Source organism: Palaemon carinicauda, chromosome 1 (assembly GCF_036898095.1).
Source record: "Palaemon carinicauda isolate YSFRI2023 chromosome 1, ASM3689809v2, whole genome shotgun sequence".
Lineage (NCBI taxonomy): Eukaryota > Metazoa > Arthropoda > Malacostraca > Decapoda > Palaemonidae > Palaemon > Palaemon carinicauda.
In genome coordinates this window covers 77,798,780-77,813,377 of record NC_090725.1, presented here as the reverse complement: position 1 = coordinate 77,813,377, position 14,598 = coordinate 77,798,780, and the positions used below count along the sequence as shown (strand labels likewise).

The window sequence follows — 14,598 nt, the reverse complement described above, 5'->3', positions numbered from 1 at the left end:
ACGGAGGTTGCTATAGCTCTCTTCGTGCGTCTTAACCTTAAGCAAACATCGGTCTTTCTCATTCAAGTGGGAATGAGCTTCTCGTATTAAAAAAATCTGATAAAATATGACAAAGCATTCTTTGACATAGGCAATGATGGTTTCTTAACTGAGCACCATAATACCTCAGATTTACCTCGTAATGACTTAGTACGAGCTAAATAGAACTTAAGAGCTCTAACAGGACATAATACTCTTTCCAGTTCGTTGCCTACGATCTCTGATAAGCAAGGAATATCAAAAGATTTAGGCCAAGGACGAGAAGGCAGTTCATTTTTTGGCCAGGAAACCAAGTTGAAGTGAACAAGTGGCTTTTTCTGTAGAAAAAACCGATGTTCTTACTGAAGGCATGAAGTTCACTGACCCTTTTAGCCGAAGCCAAGCACACTAGGAAAAGTGTCTTGAGGGTGAGATCCTTCAGGGAGGCTGAATGTAATGGCTCAAACCTGTCTGACATGAGGAACCTTATGACCACGTCTAAGTTCCATCCAGGAGTTGCCAAACGACGTTCCTTAGAGGTCTCGAAAGACTTAAGGAGATCTTGGAGATCTTTATTGTTGGAAAGATCTAAGCCTCTATGTCAAAAGACCGAAGCCAACATGCTCCTGTAGCCCTTAATCGTGGGAGCTGAAAGGGAGCGAACCTTTCTCAGATGTAAAAGAAAATCTGCGATTTGGGCTACAGAGGTACTGGACGAGGACACAGATGCTGACTTGCACCAGTCTCAAAAGACTTCCCACTTCGACTGGTATACTCTAATGGTAGAAGCTCTCCTCGCTCTTGCAATCGCACTGGCTGCCTCCTTCGAAAAGCCTCGAGCCCTTGAGAGTCTTTCGATAGTCTGAAGGAAGTCAGACGAAGAGCGGGGAGGCTTTGATGGACATTCTTTACGTGGGGCTGACGTAACAGATCTACCCTTAGAGGAAGACTTCTTGGAAAGTCTACCAGCCATTGAAGTACCTCGGTGAACCACTCTCTCGCGGGCCAGAGGGTAGCAACCAACGTCAACCTTGTCCCTTCGTGAGAGGCGAACTTCTGCAGTACCTTGTTGACTATCTTGAATGGTGGGAATGCATATAAGTCCAGAAGAGACCAATCCAGTAGAAACGCGTCTATGTGGATTGCTTCTGTATCTAGGACTGGAGAGCAATAGATTGGTAACCTTTTGGTCAACGAGGAGGCAAAGAGGTCTATGGTGGGTTGACCCCAAGTAGCCTAAAGACTCTTGCCCACGTCCTTGTGGAGGGTCCATTCTGTGGGTATCACCTGACCCCTCCGACTGAGACAGTCTGCCAAGACGTTCAAGTCCCCCTGGATGAATCTCGTCAACAGGGAGATGCCTCGATTTCTTGACCATAAGAGAAGGTCCCTTGCGATCTCGAGCAGCGTGAAGGAGTGTGTGCCTCCTTGCTTGGAGATGTACGCCAAAGTTGTGGTGTTGTCTGAGTTGACCTCTACCACTTAGTTTTGAAGAAGCTTTCGAATATCATCAAGGCCAAGTGGACTGCTAATAGCTCCTTGCCGTTGATGTGCATGCTCTTCTGACTTGAGGTCCACAGACCCGAGCATTCCCGACCGTCCAGGGTCGCACCCCAACCCAAATCCGACGCGTCTGAGAACAACACGTGGTTTGGGTTCTTGACTGCTAGGGATAGTCCCTCTCTCAGACTGATATTGCTGTCCCACCATTTCAGGCATGCCTTTACTGGTTCGGAGACTGGGAATGATACCGTCTCTAACGTCTTGTTCTAGTTCCAGTGAGAGGCTAGATGGAACCGGAGAGGCAGAAGGTGTAGTCTCCCTAGAGAGACAAACTGCTCCAGGGATGAGAGAGTCCCTACGAGACTGTTCCAACTCCTGACTGAACAAACGTTTTCTTTTCAGCATTAGTTGGACTTCGAGCAGGGCTTGTTCTATTCGGTGGCAGACGGAAAAGCCCGTAAAAAACTGGACTGCGAATCTCCATCCCCAAATATAGAATAATCTGGGATGGGATCAGTTGGGACTTTAAGGTTGACCAAAAGTCCCAACTCCCTGGCCAGACTCAACGTCCAATGTAGATCCTGCAGACAGCGAAGACTGGACGATGCTCTGAGAAGCCAGTCGTCCAAGTACAGGGAGGCTCGGATCCCCGATAGATGGAGGGATTTTTGCCACATTCCTCATGAGCCTCGTAAACACGAGAGGCGCAGGACTGAGGCCAAAGCACAGGGCTCGAAACTGGTACCCCACATTCCTGTAAACAAACCTCAGAAACGGTTGGGAATCCGGGTGTATAGGAATGTGGAAGTATGCCTCCTGAAGGTCGAGAGAGACCATCCAGTCGCCTTCCATAAATGCTGTCAAGACAGCCTGGTAGACTTCATCGTGAAGTTTGTCTTGACAATGAACACATTGAGCGCACTTGCCTCTTACGTACTCCTGCAGTGAACATGGCTGCCAGATCATTGGAGCCTTCCCTGAGGGACTTGTTCCTGCAGAGAACGTGGCTGTCAGATCATTGGAGCTATCCCTGAAAGCCTTGTTTATGCATGACATAATTGTACAGCAAAACTTCAAACGCTCGAAAATAGCTCTGAAGTCGACCTGTAAAATCTTGGAGCGTCTCATGGCCAGGCGCCAGGGAGAGTCTATGAGGTTTGAGTAAGTCTATCTGGGCAGAGGCAGGAACTCCCAAGCCGAGAACTTCTCTCGTGTCATATCAGACCCTCGCTCTATAAGCCAGCTTAAAAGTAGGGAAAGCAAAGGCTGTCTCCCCCAAACTCCTCCTGGTGATAAACCAGTCGCCTAGCAAACGTAAAGCTCTCTTAGAAGAGCGAGAGAGCACTAGCTTATAAAACAACGGCTTCAAGTAGCTAGGCCTAGTGTAAACTCTGACGTTTAGGCGAACGAGGAGCAGCAGTTACAAAAAGATCCGGACAAAGATCCTTAAAAATCAGCATGATTTATTTAAAGTCCATAGAGGGCTAAGCAGCTTTAGGCTCCTCTCCGCCTGACAGAGTCCTCAAGGGAATATCAATAGGAGGGGGAACAGCAACTTCCTTATCTGAAGGAACCTTGTCCGACAATAGCCGAGTCTCAAGCAAGGGAGAGACCTACCGTGGTGGCAATGCTTTACAAGCAGAGTCCACACGCACTGGTGCATTAGTAGCGGACCAGGACGCAACGTCATGTAACTGCTTAACAGTCTGTGAACTGTCAACAACAACAGGTGCGGGAGGACGCTCGGCGTCCACTCGAGACTGTTTTGACTGCCTAGTCTGAGCAGTCAAAACAACTCTAGACTGCGGTAGTTGACGCTCAGCGTCAAAACAAGTCAACTCCGCTGGCTGGCGAACGTCCTGAACGTCAACAGGAGCATTAGGAAGCGGCCTAACGTCCAAATGCGGCTGAAAATCAACACGTGACCGCATCGAGTGAGGCTCTACATATCGTGACTGACGTGACTTAGCTACGCCAACGTCAACAGGACGCACAAAGGTTCGTTTGGGCGGCTGAAGGCTAGGATCTCGATGAGATAAACGGCTAGGATCAACGTGAACTTTATCGGCAGAATAGTCTTCCATAAGAGAGGTAAGCTTATTCTGCATGTCTTGCCGTACAACCCATTTAGGATCAACGGGAATGGTTGCGGTAAGAGACGAGGGTAACGTCTGTGACTGCAAAACCTTGCCTACAAAAAGACTCTCGGAGTCTGTGTTACGCTTTTGTTTAGGCGGCGAGCAGTCTTCCGATGACTGCATAGGGTCAGAGCTGTCCTAATAGTTAAAACCAGGACGCTGGACCTGTCCTGAAAGGACTGACTTTCGCTTAAAGGGCCTCGAAACCTTGTACCACGGTTTCTTATGCGAAAAGCCTTCGGATGACGAGGAGAAAATCGTCTCTCTCGCCATATGGTAGGGGTGATCTTGGTGAGATACGCCTGATACCATAGAGGGAACGTCTGTTCGCTGATCAAGGCCTCTCGAACCCATAAGTCGTACGACATTACTTCTCCCCTGGGCTTGGGAGCTTGCAAGAGGTCCCGGACTAGGCGAACGACAGGCACGAACAGACGAACCCTCGGTCGCAACACTGATAACACTTTGCGCAATATCACTTTATCACTACGATTTTCTGTTTTTGCACTTATTTCACTGAAATCGAATTTTTTTAAACAATTCACATTAGGTATGAATAAAACTGATTTCTACCTGAAGCACGCAATTCTACCCTCATCAAAAGGTTATAATTGCGAAATCAGTCGTATAATGTAAGCACATTAATACAAGCAAAAAACAGTAAACATATTTTAAAATAAAAAGATCAGTGGCTGGGGAAGAGACTAAACACTAGTTCATTCAAAACTACGTTTGCAATCTCTCACCGTACAGTGCCTTGGGACGAGAATAAAAACTAAAAACGTTTTATCCTTTCTCCCCGTACAGAGACTAGGGACGAGAGTAACTCGAGAACAACGTTACTCGCTTGGGACGAGAATAAAGATCGGAACGTTCTCTCTCCTCTCTCTCTCTCCGTCTCTATCTCTCTCTCTCTCTCTCTCTCTTGATTTCGCACCGAAGAGAAGAGCCCACTTACGTTTCGTCAAAAAACAGGTTATTTGACCAAAGGAAAAAACTGAAAGGTTTTTCAATTAAAAAGTTCCTTCAAAATAGAATTTAAAACATTTAAGCTTTGAAAGAAGAATGAACAAAACGTCAGAATCGATTTACTCTTTCTGCAAAGTGAAACCGTGATACTCTCTCTCTCTATCGTAACGATAGAGCGCAAACTGCGTAGGATAAATAAACTAAACGTTAGTTCATCTTTGAAACAGTACGAAGACTATTCAAAGAAAATCTTTCATAAAATATCTACTAAAAAATATTAATTTAATAAGTTTTAAATCATTAGCTCTGTAAAAGTTATTTACGATTGAAAGGGCTCAACGTTGTTTAACTTCGGTTTCCAAGTTAGGACCGCCTACTCTCAGGAAAGGTCGCATATAAACAAATCATTAAAATTTATCTTGATGTTTATATTATAAATGGAAAGCTAATCGAAGAGGCCTAATAAAGGCGGGTGAGATATAAAAAATATATAGAGGAAAATCTATATTAATTTATAACGTGATAAGATAATTGCTAAAAGCCTAAAACACACTTCCGTACTAAGGGAAGGGTCGGCCATTTAAAAGTCAAAGAAAGTCCAAAAAACAATCCAAAGTCATCAAAAATTAAATCTTCCAAAAACGAGTTCAAGATTTAAGTTGAAGATAAAACACCTGCACTGTGAAAGCTCAAACCAAAATGAAGTACTTCCCCAAATATGTTGAGAAAACTCCAGGTTCTACAGCGAGTAATGATACGTCTTGTCGTCAAGGTCGACAGAGAAGAATTGAAGGGTTTGTTTACATGCTAGAGTGGTATCTGACCGATAGTTGGCGCTGGTGGTCGCACCCGCAACCTTCATAGCGATCGCTCGCGAGTTTTTGAGTGTGTTTTCTGTCGAGCCGCAGAGTTGCAGCTATTATATATTCACCGGCTAAGTTAAATATTTAAAAAATCTTGTGAGACAAGTGTAAAAGTTCAACTGTGCTTCATTGCCTAACAAATTATTGAAAATTCATATTAAACATGCCCATTATACCAGCATTCTGTGGAATAGGGAAAGTAAAACACATCCACATAAGATAGTAAGCCTTCTGACTATGACTGGCAAGAAAAAGATGAGCACTTCAATCCACTTTGGTGCGATGGAAACTGCCTTCCAGAGTCAATTGTGAGGAAATATATGCAAAAGGATAAAGAACAAAGTCCAGAATCTGCTGATGCTTTTGATGGAATAGATTCTGAGGAAAAGAACTGGAGTGAAATTATTTAAGGTGAATATGACAGCGATTAAATGAGACATTCAAAATCTTAAAATGCGACATCATTGCATTAATTAGTTCAGAAAATGTTGACAAAGAATATAAATAAAACCATGCACTAACTATTCTATCAACTTCATCTAATACAAATAATTTGATCTTTTAGTTAAGAGGGCGTCAGTGGTTGTGGACAGGTTTCTGACCTGGAAGCCAGAATGTGTACTGTAAGTATCATTAACAGGGTATTAATGCACTTCTGGCATGGGGGAAAGTACATGATAAAATTTCTGGCATTGGTGTTTTTGAATTAAGAGACTGCAATCTTTCAATTGCACCAAAATTCATCCATTCCTCTGTTCGCATGATTAATCATCTATTTTTGACCCCCTAAAACCCTTTTGTCTGGGGTAATGTACAAGATAGAACTTCTGGCATGATCATTTCTGGGGCAAAGTCCATTCACCTGACTTATCAAAATTGGTTTCATACATTCCTCACAATTCATGAATAAAAGTCCTCTACAGGCGGGAGGGATCATTTTGGGCATCTGACGGGGGCAAAGTGCAAGGTAGAATTTATGGCATTGGTGTTTTTAAAGTCAAGAAACTATAATCTTTCAATTGCACCAAGTTTCATCCATTCCTCTCTTCACATGATTTACCATGTATTTTGGACCCCCTAGAAACCTATGTGGGGCAACGTACAGGATAAAACTTCTGGCATGATCGTATCTGAAGCCTAGTCCATACTACAGACCTATTAGAATTGGTTTCATCCTTTCCTCACAATAAATTATCTGTTACGGCCCTTCCCTTTGATGAAGGAATTATCTAAATGGAAGACAGCCTGTGAATAGTGGTTTTCACACGCTCCTGTTGTATACACGACACCCACAAGGTGCTCGCGCGAGGGTAGTAACCTCTGCATTCCATGCTTTTATCTTTCTCTGGTATATTTGGAAGATTTATATCAGAAAAGTGTAAAGAAGGACCTTTTCACCGGGCATCACAGGTCTCTTCCCGGAAATAGATTTTTCCTTTGTCAAAATCCCTTTATTAAAGTGAATTTTTGGGGGTCTTAATGTAGTCCCCGGGCCTAAAATTACATGATATGGCCAGCCAGAAGTCCATTTCACTAAAACATACATCAAGTCCTATCAGTTCAGATAATCAAATCTTTTTCCTCTCTTGGCATGATTAAAAGTGCCCGTAGATGCCGGTCTATGATCCGAGTTCCGTTAACATAGCCACTCCTACCCTGCGCGGGTCGGATACTGGTAACCATATAAGGTTAACAGAATCCCTGAATTTCCTTAATTTTGGTCATAGCCAAATAGCAATAGAGTTAACCCATTCAAAAAAATTGAGTGTTTGTATTCTGTGTAGGAAAAACCATTATTTACCAGGTATAGAAATTCCATAAAACTTATTGAAAAATTAATTGAAATCCATCTTACAGAAGAAAAAAAATTAAAATATCCTCTTTAAATTGCTACAATTTTGAATATTGGAAATAAAAACCTTCCCTTCTTTTATCCTCATTTAAAATAACTCTAAAATAAAAATCTTCCTTCCTTATATCCTTATTTAAAAAAAAAAACTAAAATAAAAGTAACAAACCCGGTGTGATTTCGTCCCCTGATGAATTAGTCGATGTCTACTCAGAGCTTTGGACGTGGTGAATGTTTTGTTACATGTTGAACAGCAATAGGGTCTTTCCCCGGTGTGACTCCTTATATGACCTTTTACAAAAAAAAGGGAAGAAATAATGAGTGCATAAAGTATGAAGTAGTAAAGTTGGCAGGATATATATATATATATATATATATATATATATATATATAAATACATATATATCCATGTGTACACACACACACACACATATATATATATATCTATTTATATAATATATATATATATATATATATATATATATATATATATATATATATATATATATATACTGTATATATATATATATATATATATATATATATATATATATATATATATATACAGTACGTATATATGTATATACAAATATATGTACTGTGTATATATATATATATATATATATATATATATATATATATATATATATATATATATATATATATATACGTATATATGTATATACAAATATATGTACTGTGTATATATATATATATATATATATATATATACACATACATATACTGTATATATACATATACAGTATATATATACATATACATATATATATATATATATATATATATACACATACATAAATATATATATATATATATATACACATATACATACATATATAATCCTCATCATCATCTCCTGGTACGCCTACTGACACAAAAGGGCCTCAGTTAGATTTTGCCAGTCCTCTCTATCTTGAGCTTTTAAATCAATACTTCTCCATTCGTCATTTCCTACTTCCTGCTTCATAGTCCTCAGCCATGTAGGTCTTGGTCTTCCAACTCTGGAGGAGCCCAGTTGAAAGTCTAGTGAACTAATCTCGGGGAGTGCAAAGAGCATGCCCAAACCATCTCCATTTTCCCCTCACCATGATTTCTACATATGGCACTCGAGTAATCTCTCTTTCAGTTTCATTTCTAATCCTGTCCTGCCGTTCAACTCCCAATATTCTACTGAGGGCTTTGTTCTGAAACCTAAAAAATTTGCTGGATATTGTTTCACTGTCATACCACGGCTCATGTCCATACAGTAACACTGATCTTACTAAATTGATATATAGCCTGATTTTTGGGTGTAATTCCAGGCGATTTGTTTACCAAATTTTATTTAACCTAGCCACTGTCTGATTTTTATTTTTTCAATCTTTCAATAAAATAAAATTCTAAAGACCCTGTATTAGAGATCATAGTTCCTAAATATTCAAATGATTCTACCTCATTAATCCTTTCTCTATCCAATGATAATTCATCTTCCATTGCACATTCTGTTCTCATCATCTCTGTTTTTCTTCTATTTATCTTGAGCCCAACCTCCTGTCATATTTCATGCATTCTGATAAGAACCACTGTAAATTCTTTGGTGTTCTGCTAATAAGGACAGCGTCATCAGCATACTCTAGGTCAGCTACCTTCCTATTACCAATCCAGTCCAATCCTTCTCCACCATCTCTACTGTTTTATGCATTACAAAATCCATGAGGAGGATAAACACATTACGTGACAACACATTCCCTTGGAGTACACCTCTGTTCACTGGAAATTCATTTGATAGCACTCCACTAACTATAACTTTGCACTTACTATGCTCATGAACAGACTTAATCAAATTTACATATTTATGAGGAATTCCATAATAATGCAGGACTCTCCACAAAATTGGCCGGTGCACACTATCATAGGCTTTTTCATAGTCCGCAAACACAATCAGCAGTGGATTCCTATATTCTACACATTGCTGTACAACATGTCTTTAAATGGAAATTTGGTCAGTAAAACTTCTACCTTTTCTAAATGCCAGTTGTTCATCTCTCAACTTTTCATCAATCTTTCTCACTTATCTCTTTAGAATAAGCATACTATATTTTTCCATGACAACTGACATAAGTGTGATGGCTCTGTAATTATTGCAATCACTCAGATCTCCTTTTTTTGCCATTTTCACTAACACTCTTAGCTCCCACTCATCAGGTTTTGTCTCTCCATGACACATTCTACAAAACAATCTTGTAAGTATTCTGGGAGTCACATCATTTTCAGCCAATATCATCTCAGCAGTTATTCCATCGTATCCAGGGGCTTTCCATCTCCTGAGTTTTTTAATAATAGCTTTGACTTTAAACTCACTGAATTCATTCATGGGCACATCAAGATCTTCCTCAGCTTCGGGTATATCAATCAAATTATTCCCTTCATATCTCCTATTCATGACCTCACTATAGTGTTCCATCCAACGTTACCGTTCTTCATCCTCGGTTGTTATAACAGATCCCTGTCTCTCTTTTTGATGGGTATATGCTTCTTCTTTGACCCAGCAGCAATTTCATTAATAATTCTATGAGCAATTCTTACACTTCTCTTCTTTTCACTTCACTATCAATACTGGAATACTTAGCATGGTCTACCTTGTAATTTTCATTACTTCCTCAAAAACTTTCAACAATCAATTCCTGTCTTTGTCTCCTTTTTATAGTATCCCAAGTATCATTTGATATCCATGGCTATCTCCTTGTAACTACACGTCCTAAAATTTCACTACCAACTGACTGATATATATTCTTAATATTGCATCATTCTTCGTAAATTTTCTGCTCTTCTCTTAAAGTCTCTAAGACTGCAAATCAATTCCTATATTCAACTGCAAAGGTTTCTCTGTGATCTTCTAGAACAGGGGTGGCCAACCTTTTCTTTCCCATGCACCAATTTTTTTCACTTCTAATTCACATGCGCCACACTAACTTTAACCGCTTTTCAATCCTTCAAGTATGGTGATTTGGACATATTTAGAGGTTATACATAGAATCACTTGATATATATATATATACTGTATATATATATATATATATATATATATATATATATATATATATATATACATATATATATATATATATATATATATATATATGTGTGTGTGTGTGGAGAGATAAGGCAGTTGTAAAGGGAAGTATAATTATTATTAGTATCATTGTTTTTTTTATGAAAAGGCATGTTTTTTTTAATTATCTCTGGGGTATAGTGCGCCACTTATAATCGCGCAGTACGCCACTGTTGGCGCATGCGCCATAGGTTGGCCACCCCTGTTCTAGAAGCTTAGTTGTATCAAACATGTCAACAATTGAAATATTTTCCAAACTGGCTATTTGATAACATTCTGAATTACCAATTTGTGTTAATGCCTGCTTAAAGGCAGTATACAGAATGGCTCTGTAGATTATTTTAGTTTGTCTAATAATTAAAATGTAAATGCATAGACCCTACCAAATATTGGAATTGTAAGTAAAAGGGGTAACTGCCATTAAACCATGGCTTTGCACACCTCCCATGACATGTAACTGAAGTTGTACCAATTGCCACAATCCTCAACTAATATATTGAAATCATCCAAACAATTTTACATTTCATTTAAATAATATAAATAAAAAATTCCTAATGAGAGGTTTCTTACAGTACAGTATATATATATATATATATATATATATATATATATATATATATATATATATATATATATATATATATATATTTAATGACAATTGGGAAATACCTGGCATAAGGTTTGATTTGCTGAGTCAGATATTTCTTAGTGTCATTTCTGGGTCGACCTGTGGCGGCCGGTGAATAGGGGTTCTTCTAATACACTTTTCTGATAAAATCTTCCAATTATACCAGAGAAAGATAAAAGCATGGAATGCAGAGGTTACTACCCTCGCACGAGCACCTTGTGGGTGTCGTGTATAAAGCAAAGGCGCGTGAAAGCCACTATTCAAAGGCTGTCTTCCATTTAGTTAATTCCTTCGTCAAAGGGATGGGCCGATACAGAGGCACCAGCCAAGCTACCAGAGCCACGCCACCCACGCCCCGACGCGAGCGCCATCTGAACAACATCCTTCTAATTTGGACTTGCGAGAGTGTGTGTATTTTGTTGTGCTCTCGGCTTTTTTCACTCTTCTGGATTTATTTCGTCATGACCGAAGCTCCATCTTCACCCATTCCAATGTTAAGTACCATAGTTTGCTATGGTACTTAACATTGGAATGGGTGAAGATGGAGCTTCGGTCATGACGAAATAAATCCAGAAGAGTGAAAAAAGCCGAGAGCACAACAAAATACACACACTCTCGCAAGTCCAAATTAGAAGGATGTTGTTCAGATGGCGCTCGCGTCGGGGCGTGGGTGGCGTGGCTCTGGTAGCTTGGCTGGTGCCTCTGTATCGGCCCATCCCTTTGACGAAGGAATTAACTAAATGGAAGACAGCCTGTGAATAGTGGCTTTCACGCGCCTTTGCTTTATACACGACACCCACAAGGTGCTCGCGCGAGGGTAGTAACCTCTGCATTCCATGCTTTTATCTTTCTCTGGTATAATTGGAAGATTTTATCAGAAAAGTGTATTAGAAGGACCCCTTTTTCACCGGGCGCAGGTCTCTCCCCAGAAATAGATTTTTCCTTCGTCAAAATCCCTTTTATATAGCATCTAAGTAATATTTATATGGCTAAGTTTTATAATACACTGTCTCAACTAAGTTAATATGTTCTCGCCCCCCAAAATTTGAAGTATTCCATCGAAAAAACACACACCTTGATAATTTTGGCTATTGTTAAATCCTTTGTTACAATGTGGGCAAAAATATTTTGATGAACTTGCATGGACTGTTGCAGCATGTCGACGCAAAGATGATTGACTATGTAAAACTGCATTGCATTGGTCACACGGAAAACCATGATTATCTGAAAAATAATAGTTTATAGTGTGATTAGGAATACTCCAAAACAATTAGCAAAAATACAAAATTTCAAATATTTTTGTGTCATAAATACAAACCTCTTATTTTAACCCTTTTACCCCCAGGCTCTTTGGAAATTTCCAACCCTTAACCCCCAAGGGATTATTTTTTCCCATCACATTTGGCAGTATATTTTTTTAAATTGCTCTAACAGCCTTAATTTTTGTCATAGAGAGGTCAGGTTGGTCTCATTCTCTTGGAAAATGCCTGAATTTTCTCAAAAAACTATCAAAAATATGAAAAAAAAATCTTTTATAGCATTTTTTTGCAAGGACGTACCGGTACGTCCATGGGGGTAAAGGGATGAGTTTTATGAAACGTACCAGTACGTCCTTTGGGGGTAAAAGGGTTAATTATGCATTATTGATTAAAATGTGTCTGATTAATCAAAAGCTAATCAAAGTTGAAAAGATAACTTGTTGCTATGTCCTCTTCCCAACAGGAAGCCTTACTTTACAGGTATAATTTAGGACTAGGAATCTTCTCAAAGTTTAAAAGCCGCTCACAAGTAGCGATGGCAAGGGACAGAAGAGTGTCCTAGAGACTGACGATGTATACATACAGTAATATTGGCACCCAGGATAAGACCAAGGAGGGCCAAGCGATGACTACTGATGAATCAGTAGGTAAACCTATAAGTTCCCCAAAACAACCCCATCTTTAGCTTACAAGGATAGTGAGGTTACAGGCACTTCTTGAAACTATTTGGCTTACACAGAGCTTGAACTACTGGAATTCCAGAATTAGTTAGGAAACACCTATTTTCTTCATAACCATTGATGGCACCTTCAACTAGAGGTACTCAATCTTTATTTAATTTTCTCAGAAGCTATAAAAAAGAAAAAAAAATCTTTATTCCTGTTGTTAATGTTTTTGAAGATATTTTATTTAAATTTTTCATTACTTTTTACATCGTTTATTATCTCGTTTCCTTTCCTCACTGGGCTATTTTTCCCTGTTAGAGCCCTTGGGCTTATAGCATCTTGCTTTTCCAACTAAGGATGTAACTTCGCTAGTAATAATAATAATAATAATAATAATAATAATAATAATAATAAAAGGCAACAAATGCCTTACCTTTCCTTCATCATTCACAAAATATGGTCAAATTTGCCTAGCAATGGTCCTCTCCTGATGTCTAGTTCAGTTCTATAATCCTTTATTCAAAGCTTGTGAAATGGCTTTCTTTCTTATGAACTACTAACCAGCTTTCACAGCTTCTAAATCTGTATTGCAGTGTCTTGAGCCTGGAGGCTTGGACATAATCTCATAAGACAATGTTTTTAAAGGCCTTGCCACAGTGATACATACATACATATACCAAGGCACTTCCCCCAATTTTGGGGGGTAGCCGACATCAACAAATGAAACAAAACAAAAAAGGGGACCTCTACTCTCTACGTTCATCCCAGCCTAACAAGGGACTCAACCGAGTTCAGCTGGTACTACTAGAGAGCCACAGCCCACCCACCCACATTATCCACCACAGATGAAGCATTATAATGCTGAATCCCCTACTGCTGCTACCTCCGCAGTCATCTATGGCATCGGAGAAAGCAGCAGGGCCTACCGGAACTGCGTCACAATCGCTCGCCATTCATTCCTATTTATCCAACAAAAAAAAGATGCCTTATGAATACTTTCTGCTGACAATAAGAAAGTGTAACTAAAAGATAAGAGAATTGTCTGGATAACTCATTGAGAAGAAGTACCATGAGGGAACTGACAAGAGTACAGAAGCCTGTAGTGCAGTCGTAGCTGTGCTCTAAGGAACTCATTTTCATGCAGCTTTTATGCATGGTCAACAACACATATACTAAATCTATAGATATTTACTAATATCAGGATGATTAAAAGGCATGTCAATGTTCATTCACAATGCCAAATAAACAAAACTATGGGTTATATCTATGAGGGGACTTTGACCTTTTGCATCCATGACTACTAAAATAAAATGAGTAACTATTGTCAATTTAACTAGTTTGATGATGAACCATTTGTTACTACATTGATTTAAAGACTGTAATGTGCATTATGCGGTAATTTTTTTTACAATACAGTACCCTTTTAGTACCATCAAGTAGCTTTTTATACGTTCTTCAGAATCTTACCAAATCATTTAACTGACCTGATTTTCACTTCTCATTTACACATAATAACTTACACAAGCTTTACAGGAATGTTTTATTTTTTTTTTTTTATTTTACAATGATAATGGAAATTAATTTCAACTGCCAG

The 14,598-nt window shown here is 39.1% G+C and overlaps 1 protein-coding gene across 2 annotated transcripts in view; it reads right to left on the bottom strand.

The window, feature by feature from the left end:
• Positions 1-14,598, bottom strand: part of LOC137649167 (uncharacterized) — a 124,788-nt gene that overhangs the window by 66,902 nt on the left and 43,288 nt on the right. For both annotated transcript variants that reach the window (XM_068382168.1, XM_068382160.1), the window contains exons 4-5: positions 12,155-12,304; positions 7,510-7,631 (exon numbers count right to left, since the gene is read on the bottom strand). In XM_068382168.1, coding sequence (XP_068238269.1) covers positions 7,510-7,631; positions 12,155-12,304 — 272 coding nt within the window. The remainder of the gene's footprint in view (positions 1-7,509; positions 7,632-12,154; positions 12,305-14,598) is intronic.